At 41.6% G+C, this 22,489-nt stretch overlaps 1 protein-coding gene across 2 annotated transcripts in view; it reads right to left on the bottom strand.

The window, feature by feature from the left end:
* Nucleotides 1-21,717, bottom strand: part of mamdc2a (MAM domain containing 2a) — a 63,633-nt gene extending 41,916 nt beyond the window's left edge. For both annotated transcript variants that reach the window (XM_060907013.1, XM_060907014.1), the window contains exons 1-5: nucleotides 21,437-21,717; nucleotides 20,606-20,725; nucleotides 3,862-4,112; nucleotides 1,878-1,962; nucleotides 1,646-1,783 (exon numbers count right to left, since the gene is read on the bottom strand). In XM_060907013.1, the coding sequence (XP_060762996.1) occupies nucleotides 1,646-1,783; nucleotides 1,878-1,962; nucleotides 3,862-4,112; nucleotides 20,606-20,725; nucleotides 21,437-21,467 (625 nt within the window). In that variant the 5' untranslated portion in view covers nucleotides 21,468-21,717. The remainder of the gene's footprint in view (nucleotides 1-1,645; nucleotides 1,784-1,877; nucleotides 1,963-3,861; nucleotides 4,113-20,605; nucleotides 20,726-21,436) is intronic.
* Between the last annotated feature and the right edge of the window lie 772 nt (nucleotides 21,718-22,489).

Raw genomic sequence — 22,489 nt, forward strand, 5'->3', positions numbered from 1 at the left:
TGCTGTGAGGCGACAGCGCTAACCACTACTGAAAGGAATGTATAATAATAATAATAATATTGGCTGGCTTTTTTTCATGGTATATCAGATATATTCCATTCAGCTACTCGTCTTCGACTCGTTCAATATCATGCTAGCTGAATGGAATATAGCTGATATATCACTCAACGCCAGCCACTATTATTTAAATATATTATGAATTTCCACATTATATTTCGAGCATCAAGTCTTCTCAATTCTTTATGTGAGACAGACGCAGTTGCTGTTCTGTGAAACTACAGAAGATGAGGCTAATTAACAAACCCTGGGAGATCATTGTGAACTGCAACACTACTGTAAGTTTGAAAAACAATGATTGCTTATCATAACTTTTCATTTACTCAATGCATTTTGATCAAGATTCCACTGTATGTGATTAACAACACAAAAGTATCATGAATACACAATAAAGAGGAATTTTCATCAAAAGGTAATATTTAGAAATGTTTACCTAAAAGAGACAGTTCAAAGTGCTGATTCATTTGTCAATGACACAAGATTATTAAGAGTGTTTATAATCTCATAAGCAACTAGAAGGGCACTTGGTAGAGTGAATGCCTCCGCCAAGCTGCATATTTGGATTTGTATCAAAATCTAATCAATCATTCCTTGGCCCATGGTTCATCTTTCCTCAAAACTCCATCAAAATCTGTTCACTACTTTTTGAGTTATGTTGGAAACAAACAAACAAAAAAAAAAAAACAAAGGCAAAAACATAACCTCTTCCAACAAAGTTGGTGGCAGTAATGATTGGGCTGAATCTGGGGATATGTGACATTTCATAGTACTTTATCATTCAAAGCATAAAGATACATAAATGTCCATAGGCATTCTTCTTCTTTGTCCCATAGCCGGCAAGGGCCATAGGGGCACCACTGATGACACTTTAACAGTCCATCATTGGTGTGTCTAGGGTATTTTAAACTTGGTGGAGTCTATCCCTCTCCAAGCTTGATCAATGGACAATTTAGAGTAGCCAGTTAACCTAACTGCATGTCTTTGGACTGTAGGGGAAACCAGAGAAGCTGGAGGAAACCCACACAGACACGGGGAGAACATACAGACTCCACACAGAAAGGCCTCTGTCAGCCACTGGGCTCGAACCCAAAACCTTTTTGCTGTGAGGCGACAGTGCTAACCACTACACCACCGTGCTGCCCCCCTAGGCATTAAAGAGGAATAAAAAGCTTAACAAATAAAGAATTCTTCCTGTGTCCACATGGATTTCCTCCAGGGTCTCCAGTTTCCTCCCAAAGACATACTAGTATGTGCTAAATTGCCTCTAGGTGTGAATAAGTATGGGAATGTGTGTGTACATGGTGACCTGACATCCTATCCAAGATGTATTCCTGCATCACGCAGAGTGTGCCAAAGATAGGTTCCAGATCTGCCATGACACTGACCAGGATAAAGCAGTCACTGAAGATGAACAAAAAAGTAAAAAAATGGAGTAACTTAGCAAACTAATTGAGAACATAACCCAGGACTCAACATCGGGGATGATGCTGAAGAAACTGCCTAACTCCTGGAAAACCTGACTCATTCAACTATTTCCCAGCACTTAAGAAGTTGTGATTTCCTGAGAATTCTTTCAGTAAATCCACACCTCTATCACTACTCATGGTGTTGTCATATGGGAGGTTGAACTGAGGCTCTCGAGTGAGGCTTCCTCCCATTAACCAGTTCACGTTGGGGTTCCACTGGATTCTGTAGCCACACAAATGATCTTCCTCAAAGTTACACTCTAAAACAGAGCAAGAGACAGTCATGGGTTTAGGTAATACTAGGAAACATAGCTTGTTAAGAGTGCAAGTACAACAATTACTCAAAAGATTTACCTATACAGTAACCGGGAATGATATGAATTTCAAAGATAGCAATGCTGTTTCCTGCCCCTTTGTTGGGCCTGGCGTCCATTAAAAGCTGCATGAAAGTAGAAAGATAGGAGATATGAGGTAATGCGGCATAAAGCTCAAAATCTACACAGACTAATAATCTTTCTTGAATGTCTTGGCAATATTGGTCCTTCAATTATTTGTTTGAACTGTTCTTTTCCTGTGGCAGAATGATTGTACAACGTCCATCTTTAAGACAAAAAAAAGAATTTCTTGCACAGGTTTTAATTTATTTTGTTGTTTTCTGAAATCAAAATTATACATACAGGCTCAAAAAGATACATACAGCACACCTAATATTTGGTTAAATGCCCCTTAGCAATTTTCACCTTGACCACACACTTTTGTTCGCCATCATCAAGCTTCTAGCAGAATTCTGGTTGGATATTTGACCGCTCTTCCTGGCAAGATGGGTAGAGTTCAATTAAATTTGTTGGTTTACTGACATGGATCTGACTTTCAAGTACAGTCCACATATTTTTGACAGGGTTGAGGTCAGGACATTAAGAAAGCCTAGAAAAGCTTAATGTTAGCCTGCTTTTTCCATTCAACAACCAGCTTTGATGTGTTTAGAGTCATTGTCCTGTTGGAACACCCAATTGTGTCCAAGTTTCAACTGTCCAAATGATGGTTTGAGGTCATGCTGAAGAACTTTGAGTCTTGCTTCTTCATTATTCCATCCACTTTGTCTAATCATTCTTAACAGTTGCTTAAAAGATGGTAGAGTTTTCTTTGGGTTGAATGCCTCAGCTTTACTCCTTCAAACATACATCTGGTCAATGTGGCTAAACAACTCAATCTTTGTCTTATCTGACTATAAAACTTTCCTCCAGAAGAGTTTTACTTTGTCCATGTATTCAGCTACAAACTATAGTCAAGCGTTAAGGCGTCAATTTTCGAGCAGCGGCTTCTTTCTTGGACAGCAGCCTCTCAGTCCATGACGATATAAAACTCATTTGACTGTAGACAGTGACACTGGTGTTCTAGCAGCTTCCAGTTCGTGGCAAGTCTGTGCCTTGGTGGTTTCTGAGTTGTTCCTGACCACCTGAACCAACTTCTTCTCAGTTGAGGGTGACTGTTTGGGGTTTCTTCCAGACCTTGTCAAACAAACCCTTTTTTTTTTTTTTTTTTAAAGGTGGAACAGAGAAGCTACCAGCTACAGTCAATCATAATCACTAAATTAAGTGTCCTTGGCCAGTTAAAAGACATTTTGGAACTTTCAGCATCACTGAATTAATAATCTATGTGGGTGTATGTATATATTTTACCCTGTATGTATTATTGTAACCTTTTTAGAAAACAGACATTTCAGAAAACTCAAAATAAATTAAAACTTGTACACCTTTTTTTTTTCCTATTAAAAATGTATGGTGTACTTATTCTTCTCCAGAAAAATAACATTTTGCCATGACATTCATGTCCATAATGAGTGTATGTAAACTATTGACCTCAACTGTAGATGAACACATAATTATACTCATAATAAAAAACATTAAATCTTTCTGAGTGTAGCAAAAGATCACAATAAAACGTCTTACACAATAAATACTGTACATCTAAATTTACAAATCATAGTCTTTATATTCATGTTCATAGCTGTGAAAATGTTACATATGTTTAAATACATCAAAAAAATGATGTATTTGCCTCTGGTGTAAAAAAAATGCAATAAGTAATTTAACTTATAGCCATAATTAAGAACAATAATTAAACAAAATTTATTCACTGTATTGGAAAAACCCCAATAAATACTTCACCTAGCCCAAATAAACAGTGATGGACTAAAATAGCTCGTTTAGAAGGTCCTTTGTGTCCTTTTCAAATGCTAACACTTGACTAAGAGTAATCCAGTGACATCACTTTACCAAACATTTTCACTGTGAGAATTTTTTTTCCCTTTTTCAGCAAGGTCCATGTTGGCTGGTACCTGGTAGGCACTGGAAATTTTGCGGAGGTCCACACTGCCTATTAACCAGCTGTCCGAGGGCTTGTCCATCGTCCATAGCAGGTAGTCGAAGTTCTCACCATCAGGGCGCAGGTGAACCTGAAGTGAGCCTGCCCCAGCGATTTGGTACACTAGACGTAAGCAGCTCCAGTCAAATATTTCAAGCTCAGGACTCACCAAAATGGCTTTGTTGGTCTCACCCATGAGTGAGGAGTCTGCAGTTATGAAGCGACCTGTGAGAAGATTGTAGGCATGTTATCAAACGTAGTCATGTATACACATCTTTTTAATGTATTATTTGGTTAAAGAATGTTATTCAGTAATGGAAATGAATGTCAAAGTCCCTCCCTTGCCAGGTTCTGGTCTTCCCAGACAATCTCCTGTACCAGTACTAACCAGCTCTTGAGGCACAGTGCCGATCTCCGTTTCAGTAGATTGAAACTATCTCTCACCTATTATACAAGGGTTACAGTGGGGGGCTAGTCCTCTAGTAACCACAAGAGTTTGACTCTACATTCACATCTGTATTGCAGCATATCTTGCCAGATGGCAGTAGGTACCACTTTTATGATGGTCTTTGGTATGACCCGACCGTGAGTAGAACTCACGATCTCCTGGTCGAGAGGCAGACACACTAACCACTAGGCTAACTCGTAGTTACACTATATTGCTAAACGTATGTAGACAGCTGACAATCACACTCATATTGTATGTGCATGGCCATTCAGCAACAAGAGCATTAATGAGGTCAGGTACTGATGTTGGCTGAGAAGGCGTGGCATGTAGTCGGTATTCCAATTCATCCCAAAGGTGTTCAGTGGGGTGGAGGTCAGTACTGTGGGCTAGTCACTCCACTTCTTCCACACCAACCTGTGTGTGTGTCTTTATGGACCACACCTTTAGTTCCACGCAAGGGAAATTGTTAATGCTACAGCATCCAAAGACACTCTTAGATGCTTCCAACTTCGTGTTTATTTTACTATGTAGGTGTCTACATACTTTTGGCATCATACAAGCAAACATCATCAAACACTAGAGTTTCCCAAAGTAGGGCTTGCCACCCCATGTCATTTGATTTACACATGGGGTTGTGAGGGTAACTAAACAAACAAGCTCCTTTTTTATTTCATTCATCTGTTTTACAAATTAATATTAGGAATATCATTAACGATGAAGACGGATTTTATGCGCCATTTATTTTTGAAATGTACTTTAAACTGGCACATTCGCACAAGCCATCTCATAACATCCATCCATCCATCCATTATCTGCCGCCGCTTATCCTGTTCTTCAGGATTGCAGGCAAACTGGAGCCTATTCCAGCTGACTATGGGAGAAAGGCGGGGTACACCCTGGACAAGTCGCCAGGTCATCACAGGGCTGACACATAGACACAGACAACCATTCACACTCACATTCACACCTACGGTCAATTTAGAGTCACCAGTTAACCTAACCTGCATGTCTTTGGACTGTGGGGGAAACCGGAGCACCCGGAGGAAACCCACGCAGACACGGGGAGAACATGCAAACTCCACACAGAAAGGCCCTCGTCGGCCACTGGGCTCGAACCCGGACCTTCTTGCTGTGAGGCGACAGCGCTAACCACTACACCACTGTGCCACCCAGCTCATAACAACTGCATTTAAGGTTATAATTGCTGGAGATGAGGTGATGTGGATAATAAATGTGTGGTCCAGACTGCACCACATTAACATCCAGTCTGCATGTCAGAAACCAGGTGTGAGCTAAATCAGCTCTTTTCCCACACATGGGATTACGTAATAAAGAATGATTAATAAATCTGTTAGTCTAAACACCCCAGACCAGACTGATGTTTAGAGCACATATAAATGGCTACACTCGAAATTAAGAGTGTGATTTCAAAATAAAGCTTGGGAAAAATTAAGTAACCATAGCTGAGATGTGATTATGCATTTTACTACCAATAACGTTTCTAACCGTTAATAAGCAATAACAATAAGCAATACCAGACAATGTGCAATATAAAGTGCAATATCTCTCCTGCCGCTGCCCCCTCCCCCCTTTTTTCTTTCCCTCCTTCCCCCCTCCCCCCTTCCCCATATCTTATTCTTTTTATATTTGTATATGTAAATACTTAATTTATTTTAATTTATCTAGAAGTTTTCTCTATTTCTTTTCTCTGTTTATCTGTAATGATGCTGCTGGAATCTTAACTTCCCTGAGGGAACCATCCCAAAGGGATCAATAAAGTTTTATCTAATCTAATCTAATCTAATCTAATCTAATCTAATCTAATCTAATCTAATCATGATGTCCAGATGTTCACCTGCTGAAAGCTATTCTTTCCAGATGCCATCAAAACCTATTTCTTCTTCTCTTTGCATGTTCGATTGTAAAACTTGGCACTTCTCCTGCACCTCAGCTTCACACTTAGGATTTTTCTTGTTTAGTTTATGAGAGAATACCAGACCTTCAAACAGAATATTTTTTACATTTTAAATCTTCTCTTGAACTAAATGTTTGATAAACAAAATCATACTTATACGCCAGGGTTTCCCAAACTAGGGCTTACTACGTCATGTCATTTGATGTACAGTGTCTTGCAAAAGTATTCATCTCCCTTTGTGTTTGTCCTGTTTTGTCGCATTACAAGCTGGAATTAAAATGGATTTTTCGAGGGTTAGTGCCATTTGATTTACACAACATTTAAAGGTGTAATTTGTTGTTTGTTTGTTTTTTACTGTGACACAAACAATAATTAAGATGAAAAAACAAACATCTTGAATGTGCATAGGTATTCACCCCCCCCAAAGTCAATACTTTGTAGAGCCACATTTTGCTGCAATTACAGCTGCAAGTCTCTTGGGGTATGTCTCTATTAGCTTAGCACAGTGGTTCTCAACTGGGGGGGGCGCGCCCCCCTGGTGGGGCGTGGAGGTACTCCAGGGGGGTCGCGAGTAGGCTTCATGTATGGAGGAAAAAAAAAATCTGGGGCTAACAGGCTATAGTAGCTAAGCAGATGCAACACATTTACCCATGTCAAAATGCAGGACATTGGACTATTACATACAAATCAATACTATTATAAAATCTATCATCAATCTATCATAAAATCTTGTGTGTAGGTTATTTTAAGCCCGTGACGCGAACATGACGCAACGTCACGTGAGTGAGTCTGCATACCGTGGCCACCGTGTGAGTGCTTGCCACACACACACTAGTCTGGTTTCTTGCCGAGTTAACTCGTGCCGACTCTCGCTAGTCTACTATCATCAATCCATCGATACAGCGCAAAACCCAAACAGTCTTTTTAAAGACTACTACCCCACACTGTATTTTTGCTTTCCCCATTTCAGCTCTACCCAAATAATTTGTTGTTTTTGTTGTTTTCTTACTGCTAGTCTACTATGGATAATGCTACTACTGCTGCTACTACTACTACTACTAATAATAATAATAATGATAATAATAATAATAATAATCTAGCCCAGGGCTATCTATCTATCTATCTATCTATCTATCGGTCGATATAAGGTGCTGTAGGTCGGGTGGCGTCACTGCGGGTGAGTGTGTTTGGGGGGCGGGGCGAGAAGAGGGGCCCCCAACTGCAATGAACCAGCTTTGGTGGGGCCCAGGTTGCAAAAGGTTGAGAACCCCTGGCTTAGCATATCTAGCCACTGGGATTTTTGCCCATTCCTCAAGGCAAAACTGCTCCAACTCCTTCAAGTTAGATGGGTTGCATTGGTGTACAGCAATCTTCAAGTTATGCCACAGATTCTCAATTGGATTGAGGTCTGGGCTTTGACTAGGCCATTCCAAAACATTTAAATGTTTCCCTTTAAACCACTCCAGTGTAGCTTTAGCAGTATGTTTAGGGTCATTGTCCTGCTAGAACATGAACCTTTGTCCCAGTCTCAAACCTCTGGCCGAGTCAAACAGGTTTTCCTCCAGAATTGCCCTGTATTTAGTGCCATCCATCTTTCCTTCAGTTCTGACCAGCTTTCCTGTCCCTGCAGATGAAAAATATCCCCACAGCATGATGCTGCCACCACCATGCTTCACTGCAGGAATGGTGTTCTCAGGGTGTTGGGGTTGCGCCACACATGGCATTTCCCATGATGGCCAAAAAGTTCAATTTTAGTTTCATCTGACCAGAGAATCTTCTTTCATGTGTTTAGGGAGTCTGCTACATTCTGTTGGGCAAACTCCAAACGTGTTTTCTTAAGCAATGGCTTTTTTTTCTGGCCACTCTTCCATTAAGCCCCGTTCTGTGGAGTGTATGGCTTAAAGTGGTCCTATGGACAGATACTCTCATCTCCACTGTAGATCTTTGCAGCTCCTTCAGTGTTATCTTTGGTGTCTTTGTTGCATCTCTGATTAATGCCCTCCTTGCCCGGTCTGTGAGTTTTGGTGGGTGGCCTTCTCTTGTCAGGTTTGTAGTGGTGCCATATTCTTTCCATTTTGCTATAATGGATTTAATGGTGCTCCCTGGGATATTCAAAGTTTGGGATATTTTTTATAATCCAATCCTGATCTATATTTCTCCACAACTTTGTCTCTGGCCTGTTTGGAATGCTCCTTGGTTTTCATGTTGCTTGCTTAGTAGTGTTGCAGAGTCAGCGTCCTTCCAGAACAGGTTGATTTGTACAGACATCATGTGACAGATCATGTGACACTTTGATTGCACACAGGTGGCTCTTAATCAACTAATTATGTGACTTATGAAGTGAATTGGTTGGACCAGCTCTTATTTAGGGGTTTCATATGAAAGGGGGTGGGTAGAATAAAAATGGTCATCACATACAGTAAATAGTATGCTCAAGGGTGTGTCTTTTGTGCTTTCAGTTAGAGGAATATAACTGTCAAGCAACATTGTTAAAGTACACCATTATACTTGGATGTACATCGGCGCACGTTTGAGAGCACATTTAGCAATTGTTTGTAGGCCAAACAAATGTGTTCTTGATCGAGTAGTTTTCTTAGTGCAATCTGTTTTCGGCACCATTTTAATTGTGGAAAAAGAGGTACTTCATTAGCATTTGTCTGTTCCCTGGGAAGCATCTCTGGGCATAGTGAAAACACACATGGTGAGATTCAGGGGGACAAAAAACCTTGAAGTTGTTTTATGTGCTGACTGAGCAATTAAAAAAAAAAAAACCAGCAGTTTCCTCTCTGCATGTAAGCAATTTCATGGTCTAGAAGTTCCCAAGTCATCAAATAAGGAACTCCTGTCCACCAGACACCCAGACTACATGCCAAGTAGAAGGTGATGTCATTCGTTGACAAGAGTTCAATGAAATGCACATGGAGTAACAGTAAGGAGTATTCCAGTGATAATGAGATAATCTGTTTCAGTGCTCGCCAGACCTAAAGTGACTGGTGTTTATTGACCACGGTACATGCTGACACTCCTGTCCCATCACAATGACTAAAAGAATCCATTATTCATTCAAATTCCCTACATTAATCACATACTGTAACAGTTGTAGCTCAGTGTTTTGGCAAAGCAGGAGATTCAGTCCAAAGCAGACTTCTTTTCCTGATCTTGCTTTAAAAAAAAATGTTGAAAAGACGTTAAAGGGAATCTGCAGGACAACTTAACATGCTTTTAACAATTTCTGCAGCTGTTTGAAAGTGTCTCAAGAAACGAGGGTGGGGTAGTCCCAGACCAACATCTTCAACGACCTCCAGTCCACCACATGTATCATCAACAATGGTATAAACTCAAGTCATTGCTGAACATGAAGGTTTCTAAACTGGGGAGGAAATACCCACCTTGGATTTGTATGCTTTATTTCCAGGAGAAAAACTGCTTCATGCTGCAGGCATTTTCTTTCTTTCAACTGCACTCAAAATAAACGGTGGGTGTTTCCATCACACATTTGGTTTTGGAGTTGCCCAGGAATCTAAACAGTCAAAATCCAGTCTGGGTTTATGCTACTATTTAGCTACACATTGAGGGAAATGTGGCAAATCTACACCATACCCAAAACTAAAGGGAGTGACATTTTTGGCATTCGGGGTGGTTATGACCGCCTGGCGTAGACCAAAAAAGCCTGTTATGAGGTGATTCTGATGTGCTCGTGTCCTTGCATTGCTTCTGCACTGGTAAACTCTCTGTCTCCATTACACAACTGTCCTGGCTACCCATCTTAATGCCAGTGATTGTTTACAATAGCACAAGCTTTTTGGCACAAGAACATTAAAGAGGAAAATCCTTTTTTTTTAGATACAGTCTTGCCTAACAAATTAAAGAACAAGCCAGCAATTGTTGACAATAGCACAAGGTTTTTGGCACAAGAGCATTAAAGAGGAAAATCCTTTTTTTTTTTTAGATACAGTCTTGCCTAACAAATTAAAGAACAAGCTGCTGTTCTTGGACACACTACATGACAAACCACAGAAGGGCTTCAATTAGAAAAATAGGTTATATAAACAAGATGTCAGACACCCAGCTTGCATACAGGCCCAGTTCCAAAGAGCTCAATCTGAAGTTGAAGTGGAGAATTCCTTGGAAGCTAGCTATCACTTGATTAAAGATGTCAGATAACATAGTGTGTTGGAACCGAGGAAGATACTGAATATTCAGGAGGTACTGGAGACACAAGCTCATTACAGCATCATAGTTTATTTATGCCTTAACTGGAGCCACAGAACTTCAGGTGCTGGGCAGAAGGCCTTATGTAACCTGATAAACCTGTCAGTCGACTGGGGCCTTTCTGTTTGGCATTTGCATGTCCTCCTCATACCTGCTTGGGTTTCCTCCAGGTGCTCTGGTTCCCTCCCACAGTTCAAAGACATATGGATTAGGTCAGCTGGTGACTCTAAATTGGACCTCACAGCAAGAAGGTCCTGGATTCGAGCCCAGCGGCTGGCGAGGGCCTTTCTGTGTGGATTTTGCATGTTCTCCCCATGTCTGCATGGGTTTCCTCCGGGTGCTCCGGTTTCCCCCACAGCCCAAAGACATGCAGGTTAGGTTAATTGGAGGCTCTAAATTGACCGTAGGTGTGAATGTGAGTGTGAATGGTTGTTTGTCTCTGTCAGCCCTGCGATGACCTGGTGACTTGTTCAGGATGTACCCCGCCTCTCCAGCTTGCCTGTGACCCTGTAGAACAGGATAAGCAGCTACAGATAATGGATGGATGGATGGATGGTGACTCTAAATTGCTAGTAGAGGCTTTGCACCGTCATGTGACCCCATAGCAATGGTAACTACGCCACCAAGACAGGGGGAACGCTTGTCGTGCTTCATTCAGACAAATTAATTGTTATTGATTGGTATGAGAAGGTTTTGCTGCATTTTTGGACGTGCAAATTGTTTTGAACGAAACAAAGACATCAGATTTTTTTTTAATTTACCAAAAGTAATTCTGGGTATGTGTGTGCTCATTGCTCACGTGTGTGTGTGTGTGTGTGTGTGTGTGTGTGTGTGGATGTGTGTGTTCACTGCTTCAGATGGGTTAAATGCAGAGAGGAATTTCACAAGTGTACGTGTGATTAATAAAGTTGTTCTTCTTCTTCTTCTTAATTCATCATCAGGGGAAAATAGAGAAATTTCTAAATGTAGGAGGGAAAATGGGGGAAAAACATTCAGCGGGACTCGGTGCCAAACAGAGAGGTCAAAAACCCAATGGTATGCTCATTTCATTTCCACGAAGGTAAGAATTCCAAAATAATAATAATAATAATAATAATTTCACAACTACAGCAAGGTGCTCACTGTTATACAGTGAAGTGAACATAAGCAACAACACAGCAGCTCTGCAGAGCTGCTTTCACCGAGGTTCATTTACATTCGGGGATCCTTCAGAGTGCGTTGTGCATGTGCTTGGGACCCAGTCATTATGGGAAACACCTGATACTGATTTGAGTGCAGTCAATGCATGTATATGAGGACACAGAGGCTTTGCAAAGTATTAGCATTATCACTGTCACGTTTGTTTCTAGCCATGTTTATGACTCTGCTTTCGGTTTCGCTTGTGTTTTGTTTTTGTAAATATCACGCCTGCTAATAAACACGCTTCCTGCACTTAGACCCGTCTACCGCCGCATACCTGACACAATACTTCACAAAGTTTCTGTGAAAACAGTGTCCTTATATGCATGTGCTGATTGTGGTCAGATCATCATCAGGCGTTTCCCATAATGACTGGGTCCCAAGTGCTTGCACAACATGCTCCGAAGGATCCCCAAATGTAAATGCACTTTAAGTCCTGGTGAAGGTGAGGCTGTGCAGAGCTTCTGTGGTGCTCATGTTCACATCACTGTATAAGAATGAGCACCACACTGCAGTTGTGAAAATTTTTTTTTTATTCTTATCTTAGTGGAAATTAAGTGAGCATACTATAGGGTTTTTGACCTTTCCGTCCGAGACCAAGTCCTGATGAATGTTTTTTTCACCCATTTTTCCCTTCTACATTTAGAAATCGCTCTAATCTTTTCCCTGATGATGAATTACTTTTGGTAAATTTAAAAAATCTGATGTCTTTGTTTTGTTCAAAACGATCTGCACGTCCAAAAATGCAGGAAGTAACGACTAACTCAGCTGAATGAAGCACTGAAATGTGCCCCATCATGGCGGCATAGTTTCCACTGCTATAGGGTCACGTGATGGTGCAAAGCCTCTACAGGTCTATTGTCTCTGTGTAAACCCTGCAATAGACTGACTACCAATCCAGAGTGTACCCTGGCTTTCACAGAATATCAGCTGGGACTGGCTCCAATTCACCCATGACCCACATTGGATAAGTGATAGAAAGTGAATGAATGAATGATGACCACACTGTGATCTATTCATTTATGTCCCTATTTATTTCTGTATTATATTCATTGTCCTCATCATAATGAGGGGCTGGTAGTCAAAATAAAAGATCTCCAAATCTTTCATTGGCTAATTGATATCATACAGACAACAGAGAGACAGATTTTTGATACTGTTGACTGGATTTGGGTACTCTGCCTGGAGCTGAAGCCAGTTTGCTACAAACTTGACTAGGTACACTCACTGGCCACTTTATTAGGAACACCCATCCACCTCCTGTTTTATGCAGTTAATCAGCCAATCCCTTGACAGCAGCACAATGCATAAAATCATGCAGATACAAATCAAGAGCTTCAGTTAATGTTCACGTCAAACATCAGAATGGGAAAAACTGTGATCTCAAAGTGTGACTTTCACTGTGGCACTGTGGGTGTTGGTTTGAGTCAAATGGACTGGTTTATTTGAGTATTTCAGAAACTGCTGATCTCCTGGGGTTTTCACACACAACAGTCTCTAGAGTTTACACAGAATGGTGCGAAAAACAAAAAAACACAGAGTGAGCGACAGTTCTGTGGATGGAAATGTCTTGTTGTTAAGAGAAGTCAGAGAAAAATTACCAGGGCCGAGTTTCCCAAAAGCCTCTTAACACTAAGAACATCTTAACCAGGAGAGAGAGCATTCATTGTCCTGCTTGCTCGATCATTCAACGATGATCTTTGTGCTATGATGGTTTTGGGAAACTCTGTGCAGATTGGTCCAAGCTGCCAGGAAGGATATAGCAACTCATAGCAATTCTTTACAACTGTGGTGAGCAGAAAAGCATCTCAGCATGCAACAGCAGAAGACCACATTGGGTTCCACTCCTGCAGCCAAGAACAGGAATCTTATGCCGCTTTTCCACTACCAACGCGGCTGAGTTGGGCTGAGCCGTGCCGTGCTGAGTTGGGCTGAGTCGAGCTGAGTGGGGCTGTTGGGGTTGCATTTCGACTACAACCGCGCTGAACTGTGCTGGCTGGAAGTGGGTGGACACATTGGGTGGAGTTAGCGAAAGTGGGTGGACGTCACGTGATGTCGTTAGGCGGCGCAAACAGTGACATCAGTGATCTTTTAAGCGGTAGTCTCACGACCCGGATAGTAAACAATAAACATGGAGGACATGGAGTCGTTAGTGTTGCTGGTCTTGGTGCTGTGGCTTGTTGTCGGTGACAACGCCAACAAATACTGGCAAGAGCGTATAGATGAGGCGAGGCGCATAAGGCTTCATAATTCTCGTAATTTGTAATTCTTCTTCTTCCGGGTTTACGGTGTTTACAGATCCCAGCGTGCTCGCGGGGCATGTGAGGACACTCCTCCTCACCAATCAGTGCACAGGGGAGTGTCTCCTCATGCCCCTAGCCCCACTCGGCTCGGTTTGGCTCGCTTCAGCCCCACTCCAAAACCGTGCGAGTTTTGGGTGCTGAGTAGGGCTGAAGCGAGCTGAGTCGTGCTGCTCTGAGGTAGTCGAAACGCGAGCCGTGTCGGGCTGAAGTGAGCTGAAAAAGGGTAGTGGAAAAGGGCCATTAGAATCAAGAACAAGTTCCTATTAACGTGGCCAGTGAGTGTAAGTTTTGTGAAAATAATAAATATTTTATTTTAAGTCAAAAACATAAATAACATATTTTCTAAGACTTCATGGAAATAAAAGCCAATTACAGATTAGCACTATATTTACATGTTCTTTTGGCCAGTACTTCACATTTTGAACTACAAAACTAAAAAATGTTTCCTCAGACTTTGGATGGTTAATGATTAAATATTTCTAAAGAGATTCCACTTTGTACCTTTTCTGATAGAATCCTTAAAAGGTTTCCCTCGGAGGAACAAGAACTATTTAAGAAGCTACACAGTCCCTTCTCCTTCTGAGAGTGTTGGTATGAATTTATGATTGCAGTAAGCTAAAATGTTTCAGCTTTCACACATTTAGATCAGATGTTCCCAACACTTTACAACACACAACTGACCACAAAGGTTTGCTAACTTACACAACACAACATGTCCAGTGTCACTTCCATGTCTGCAGTGCCCTGTCAAGCAATCTTCAATTTACACGATCCCATTCAGTGGCCATGTCACATTCAAGAAAACCGAGCTCTCCATCCACAGTCACTGGATTTCTTGATCATACATACCTGTTCACAATCACGCATACTTCTTTACAGTGGCGAACCATTACTATTAGAGCTTGGACATCAGCTCAGCCAAAACTTATCCAGACACCAAAAAAGCAACAGGGCAAAGGGTTTTATAAGGGATTAGCAGCAGGCTGCCAGGTCGCTCCATTGTGTGTAGCTGACGATGTTGATTTTAAAAGTAACTAAGTAAATTACACAGTCTGAGTGAAAAATACTGGGGCAAGTGTGCATGGAAAAAGAGTCTGGAGACAGAAATCTTAGTTTCATGGCCATTAGCTTGTGCAACCTGCTCTCAATAGCACTGGCTTGACCAATTTATTAGCATTCGCTAACACTACTGATGAACGCTACACCAGCTGGAAGGTGACTTCACTGCTGTGCTGATGGCGCTGACTCGCAGTTAAGCTCACATTGGCCTTCGAGCAGGCCTAGGGTGATACGTTTTTGGTCCCTCCCACTATAAATCAAAATCTGATTGGTTAATTCATCTGTCACTTCCTACATAAACACACATTGCCATGGCCTTCTGTCCCGGCAGTGAAGTCCTAACCAATGAGTGAGCCAGCTCTAAACTCTTCTCAGCCTAGAAACAACCAACAAAAATATCTCATTGGATAACTTGATTGTAATGTTTTCAGGACAGTAACCCTTTCATTTCTGAAGCAAATCTGATAGAAAATGAGGCCAAATTAAAATTAGAAGAGAATATTTATCATGAACATAACATATGAAAGACTGAAAGCAATTAACAAATGAAATAAATTAAATATAACACTTGAAATGCTGATATGTTTGCGCCTTCTCTGAAGACCTAGAAGGCTCTGACAGTTCCCCTTTGCTCCTTTATATAACCCAGACTCTCAAATATTCTCTATAAGTATTGTACCAGTGATGTTAATAAGTCTTTTGTCATTGCCAGTTTTCTCATTATTTCAATCTCTGCTACCGTACATGTATTGCCCAAGTCTTGTTTATTCCTGTTTGCTGACCACCTGACCTACTCCATGTTTTAAGTATTCCCTGGCTCTTGTGATTGGTTTACCCTTGTTATCTTTTTAATAAAAGCCAAAACATTTTCCTGCATATGTCCATCCACCTTCATGGCAGAAGATGTCACTGATAACATGGACCTAGCAGGTTTCAGCAAACTACATCAGGCTCTCACAGCTCAAGGCCTTGTAGGCCATGAATAACAGCAGCAGATGCTATCCACGCTGCGCTAGGGAATCCCACTAATCAGTTATAACAGTTGGCAGTTCCCAACCAGCAACAGCCATCAATGATTCCCACTTCATGTTTCTCTTAGTCCAGACCAATAAGTATGATTGAGAACCATTCAAATGTCAAGAGTTTTTACTACAGTGTTTGTGGTACTTCTCGTCAGGAGATCAAGTGAAAGGTGGGGAAAGTAAAGCAGACCAATGGTGTTTGACTGCAGTCTTATAATCGAGTCATCAAAATATTTCACCGCGTGTTTAATCCCCCTCCAAATGGCCAAGAAGCATGGTAACATCTCCTGAAACTCAAGCATGGGGAGTGCACTGCAACAGAACATTCACTGGCGTTACACATGATGGATGCTGGAAGCAAATGGAATGAACCTGCTCTAATCATTGCTTTCTGCCAAGATTTAAAAAGTGATGTAATCACAGAACTGGCTTGCACGGACAGCAATGCATCTCTGGATGCTCTCACTGGCCAGACCATACATTAAGATTAAGATATATTGCTCAATGAGACAAGAATAAAGTCCTGATTCAGTCAATGTGGAAAAAGACAGTCTCAGACCGCAGAGCCCATGCACACTGCCAATACCAGACTAACCTCCAAGGAACATCAGAACTGTTTAAAGGAGGGTTTTCTTTCTGCTATTGAAAGCCTTCCAACCACATTGAACAATATTTGACCTGCCCCACATCTACAGAGACTAAACAACATGAGCTGTGTCTGGTCAGGGAAAGTGTTGAGTATGCACTGTGCCATTTCATGCAAACCATTTTGCATAACAGTTATAGTCCACCATTCAGGCAGCATGTTCTCTCTTACAGTACTCATTAACACTAGTCTCCAGTCTTGAGTAGTTCTGTGAGTACAAAGAAGATTTTAGTAAGATTTTAATGCCATGCCTCCACATCATCCTTACAACTGTGCTATAGACCTGTTCTGCCTTGGTATAGTCACTAATCCCCTACTGAATATAAAGCCATGGAAGAATACATCTCTGAGGGCCTACATCAGGGTGACAGGGTTTTCCACATCATCAGCATCCACTGGGTTTTTCCTCATACAGAAGAATGGAGATCCTCCATTGACTACTGTGGTCTGAACCACAATTACACACCCATTACCACTAGTGCCTACTGCTGTAAAGCAGCCATCATTTTCACTAAAACAGCATCTAGCGCCACCTCAAGCCACAATGAATTTCTGGTAATGTCAACTGGCTTGGTCAATTCTCCTTCTGTGTTCAAGCCTCTTCTTTATGATGTCCCTGGGTAAATGCAAAAAAGGGTCCTTTGCATGCTAATGAAAAAAGTATTTTTGGTAAATCTGAAAATTATGTATAGCACTTTGGCTGACACTCACTGTCTTTTAAATGTGCAAAGGGCGGCACAATGGTATAGTGGTTAGCACTGTCGCCTCACAGCAAGAAGATTCGAGCCCAGTGGCCGACAGGGGTGGAGTTTGCATGTTCTCCCAGTGTCTGTGTGGGTTTCCTGCAAGTGCTCCAGTTTCCCCCACAATCCAAAGACATGTGGTTAGGTTAACTGGCTACTCTATTTGTCCATAGATGTGACTTTGTATGTGAATGGTTGAGAGGGCAAAACCTCTATAATAATCCAGTAGAAGGCAACAGGAAACCACTACTGTAGTGTTCCCTAGAAAACTCTGATGGACGTCAGAGCCGGACCTGCCATCAGACAGAACACTAAAGGAAGGAAGATAAACCGTAAATAAAGGTGACCTGACTTAAAAATTGTGCAATCCAAGAGCCACAAGTCACATTCCTGGATTACAATGTAAATAAAGTAAGTGAGTATGGATAATTCTAAAGTAAAGGCAGACACTTCCGGAAAATTTAGTGCCATTGCTGCACCCATCACATCACTACTCAAGGGAGGCTCAAAGAAACTTGTGGAGAACAACCACAAAAGTAAGCCACCCTTATGCAATCCTTTACCACAGCACACAATCTGAAACGTCCAGGCCCTTGTCTGCCCTTTATAATACAGATTCATTGTGGGAACAATTCTCTCCCTGCTTCTGTACTCCAAAGCCTTTTTCTTGAAAAAACTCCCACTTACACAAAGGAATTATGACCTCAGCAAGAGACTATTAAACTGGCACTGGAAGAATGGTCAGACAGTGCAGAATACCTGTTAACTGTATACACACAGCGCTCGAAACTAACGGTGTCCCGATGTCCCGGGGACCATAAAAAATGTCATCGGGACACAAAATTATCATATCTGGGACAATCCCGGGACAATGGAAAAAAATAGATCTAGAGACGACAATTCCCCCGGGGGAAATCGTGAGAGTGATGCAGTGCATGTAACAGTCACAGTTGCCGGAGCTGAGCTGGACTGTATTTTTGTCTCTCTCTGCTCAGCGCGCGGGTGGGGGAGGGGCACACAAAAAGGGCAGCTTTCCGTCAGAGCGCTCCCTCCAAACAACGGGGGTTTACACGAAAACGGAAGGAGATATTCACAAACTTATTTCACATTGAGTGCCACAAGGGTCTCCTGAACACACTGATGTACTTTTTTTGTCTGTAGTGTAAAAATTGAGGTCACTAGAGCGAGTTAAAAACGAGTGGCTTTTCTGATTTAACAGTCAAAGCGCAGCCACGTTTATAATGGCAGTCTATGGGGCTGCGCGCCTGTCCTCTCCTCACTTTCAGGCTTCTCATTCAAAAACTGCAAGTCCTATCATGTAGGTAGACACATTGTGTGAATCAGGACAAGTGTGACTACTACTTTTGAGAAAATTGTGTGTGTAGAGTGAAAATTGGGGCTGAAAACACAGTTTAAATGAGAAAGTTTGAGCTATTTTTCCAAGCTCTCTACACTCTAACTTAACGAGCTCCATTGGTGTGTAACGCAATAAACACCCATTATAAAGCCGGAATTTCTCCAGGTACCCACATGGTGTTTGAGCTGGGACTGATCCAAAAGTATAGAACCTAGCAAAAAGTTGAATGCCAGATCCACAGAGGAGAAGTTTCTCTACGTTTTAAAGTTTGAATCATGTCTCTAGGTGAAAGCATGCCAGAGCAGCGGATGTTTGAAAATGTGTGTAGTTTTTCAAATAATTCCATAGAAATGAATGGGAAATTTATCTAGGTCAAAGAAAATGAAATCAAGCACTGTAAATAATGTAAATGATTTCTATGACTAAAGGTTACAATTAAAAAAAACTTGGATTACATTGCTTTGTTTGCACTTATGATATGACACTTTTATCCAAAGTGACTTTACGGTTTTTTACAGTGTTACAGTCCCTGTAGCAATGTTGGGGTAGGTGCCTTGCTCAAGGGCATTGCATCTATTGATGGTATGGCTGATGGCTTTCAAAACATCTCTGAATGGGGCAACAGGTATATTACATAAAAATGGATAACGGTAATGGTGAAAATGATAAGTTGGGCTTATAAATGCCAACAGATATTCAAGGTACAAGTAGATGAAATGAACATAAAAGGGGTCTTATTTTCAACTAAAGTGTACTGCAGATGTAGTGAGTTGAAACATTTTCTGAATGAGCTAGTTGGCCCCTTTAAATAAATGGGTATCTATTCATACAGTGAGATCGCCAAAGTTTAATAAACTGAAAATGCAATAACTGTAATTTTGAAGTAGATGATGTATAGGGGCGGCACGGTGGTGTAGTGGTTAGTGCTGTCGCCTCACAGCAAGAAGGTCCTGGGTTCGAGCCCCGTGGCCGGCGAGGGCCTTTCTGTGTGGAGTTTGCATGTTCTCCCCGTGTCCGCGTGGGTTTCCTCCGGGTGCTCCGGTTTCCCCCACAGTCCAAAGACATGCAGGTTAGGTTAACTGGTGACTGTAAATTGACCGTAGGTGTGAATGTGAGTGTGAATGGTTGTCTGTGTCTATGTGTCAGCCCTGTGATGACCTGGCGACTTGTCCAGGGTGTACCCCGCCTTTCGCCCGTAGTCAGCTGGGATAGGCTCCAGCTTGCCTGCGACCCTGTAGAACAGGATAAAGCGGCTACAGATAATGAGATGAGATGAGATGATGTATAGGACATGTGTCACTTGTGTTTTGTGACTTATTGTAAAAATGATATAAAGGGTTCAAAATCGCATAGTTACAAACTTCATATGATAATATTAACCACTGGTTATTTCAGAGAGGAAAAAAATGGGGACACTATTGCTTCCATTCGGGACAATACAACACAGAATTCGGGACCACTGGGGGACACAAAGAAAAAAAGTTAATTTCGAGCCCTGTATACACAGATCACAAGAATCTGGAGTACCTAAAGACAGCAGAACATCAAGACAAGTCAGATGGGCCTTGTTCTTCTCCAGGTTTAATTCCCTGATCTCTTATTACCCAGGTACCAAAAATCTTAAAGCAGCTGGGTTTTCACATATTAACCCATCAAGTCTCATCTACAACCAACATACAGCATGAATCTAGTTTTATCTCTACTAACAGTTGGGACATTGACAGAAAGATGAGCTAGGCACGTCAAACTCAAATAAATACATACATAATAAAGTTCCATAATGTTTACAAATGGTTTATTGATTAAAGTACCAACTGGGTCATTTAATAATTACCTTCGTCGTTCACAGTCCAGGTGCCATGCACCGGATCCGAAGTGTAGCCACACGTGCCATTCTTGAAGCTGCAGGATCCGGGCAACAATTGCCGGTGTGCCCTTGCAACCAGCACCGCCACTGCACACACACACACACACACACACACACACACACACACACACACAAAGTGTATATACGCTTTTCCTTATGAGGACCTTCCACTGACGCAGTTATTAATGCAGCTCATTAAAGGAAACCTTTTGCCACTTTTTTTCCCTTATAAATAAAAAAGCAGGTTTCTTAGTGAGGACCAAGGTCAGAACTGTCAGATATTCCTGGCCTTGTGGTGACATGCCCACACACGCTCACACACACTTCTATTTTTGTGAGGACACTCATTGGCATAATGCATTCCCTAGCCCCAACCATCACAACTAAATGCCTAGTTCCAACCCTAGCCCAATCCTAACCTGAACCCTAAAACTAAGTCTTAACCCTCAAATAGCCCTTTGAAGAACTGAGGACCAGCCAAAATGTCCTCACTCTGTTGGTGTTCCGGTCCTCAATATGTAGTATGTACCGGTACAAGCACACACACACACGCGCGTACGCGCCAGTCTTGGAAGGCGGAGAACTGTATAACTGATGAGGCAAAGGCGCACGTTCCACTGCATATCTCCATTTCATTTGCAAAGTAAGAAGCGGTGATGCGCATGCAAGAAACCAATTAAATGCATTTAGAACAATGCCAGAAACAGAACAGATCGGATCTCTAACAGAGCAAAAAGTTCACTTCACCTCCCATTATCTGTACAGTCTCCAGTATTCTAATGTTTTCTAATGCCTTACCCAGAAGAGCTGAAAGATGAAGAAGGCGCATGGCAGATAGAGATCCACTTATTCCGACTGAGTTATCAGACAGGATCGGAGAGATCAGACAGTGAAAGAAGTGCTCAGTGAAGCACCCCTCGTGTCCTGCAGAATGATGGCTTCAGCTGCAGTGTGCATGGTCTGGATGGAGGAGTCTGTGCGCGTCGTGGGCATGCTGTCTGTCTGCAGCTGGAAAGAGGAGGGCCATCTGCAGGATCTCAGGATTGTGTCTCAGTACACAGGAGCCGCATTTCACTCCACTGTGCCTACGTGGGCATTTGACTGGCTAGGTAGTCATTTTAGGGACTCTAAAGCTTATTGAGACACTACTCTCAGACAGCGATGACGCCATCCACCTGCCACGCCCCCTGCACGCGACAAAGTTTTGTTCAGCTTTTTACCTCTGCTTTTCACCTTAGCATTTTACCTCATCTTTTTTTTACTCAGCTTTTTACCTCATCATTTTATCTCAGTTTTTTTTACCTCAGCTTTATTTACTCAGCTTTTTACCTCATCATTTTATCTCAGCTTTTTTACTCAGCTTCTTACCTCATCCTTTTATCTCAGCTTTTTACCTCAGCTTTATTTACTCAGCTTTTTACCTCATCATTTTATCTCAGTTTTTTTTTACCTCAGCTTTTTTACTCAGTTTTTTACCTCATCATTTTATCTCAGCTTTTTTACTCAGCTTCTTACCTCATCCTTTTATATCAGCTTTTTACCTCAGCTTTATTTACTCAGCTTTTTACCTCATCATTTTACCTCAGCTTTTTTACTCAGCTTTTTACCTCATCATTTTAGCTCAGCTTTATTTACTCAGCTTTTTACCTCATTTTAGCTCAGCTTTCTACCTCAGCTTTATTTACTCAGCTTTTTACCTCATCGTTTTATCTCAGCTTTTTACCTGAGCTTTTTTTACTCAGCTTTTTACCTCATCATTTTATCTCAGTTTTTTTTACCTCAGCTTTATTTATTCAGCTTTTTAGCTCATCATTTTCCTCAGCTTTTTTACTCAGCTTTTTACCTTATCAT

This window comes from Neoarius graeffei, chromosome 24 (genome assembly GCF_027579695.1).
Source record: "Neoarius graeffei isolate fNeoGra1 chromosome 24, fNeoGra1.pri, whole genome shotgun sequence".
NCBI classification, from domain to species: Eukaryota; Metazoa; Chordata; class Actinopteri; order Siluriformes; family Ariidae; genus Neoarius; species Neoarius graeffei.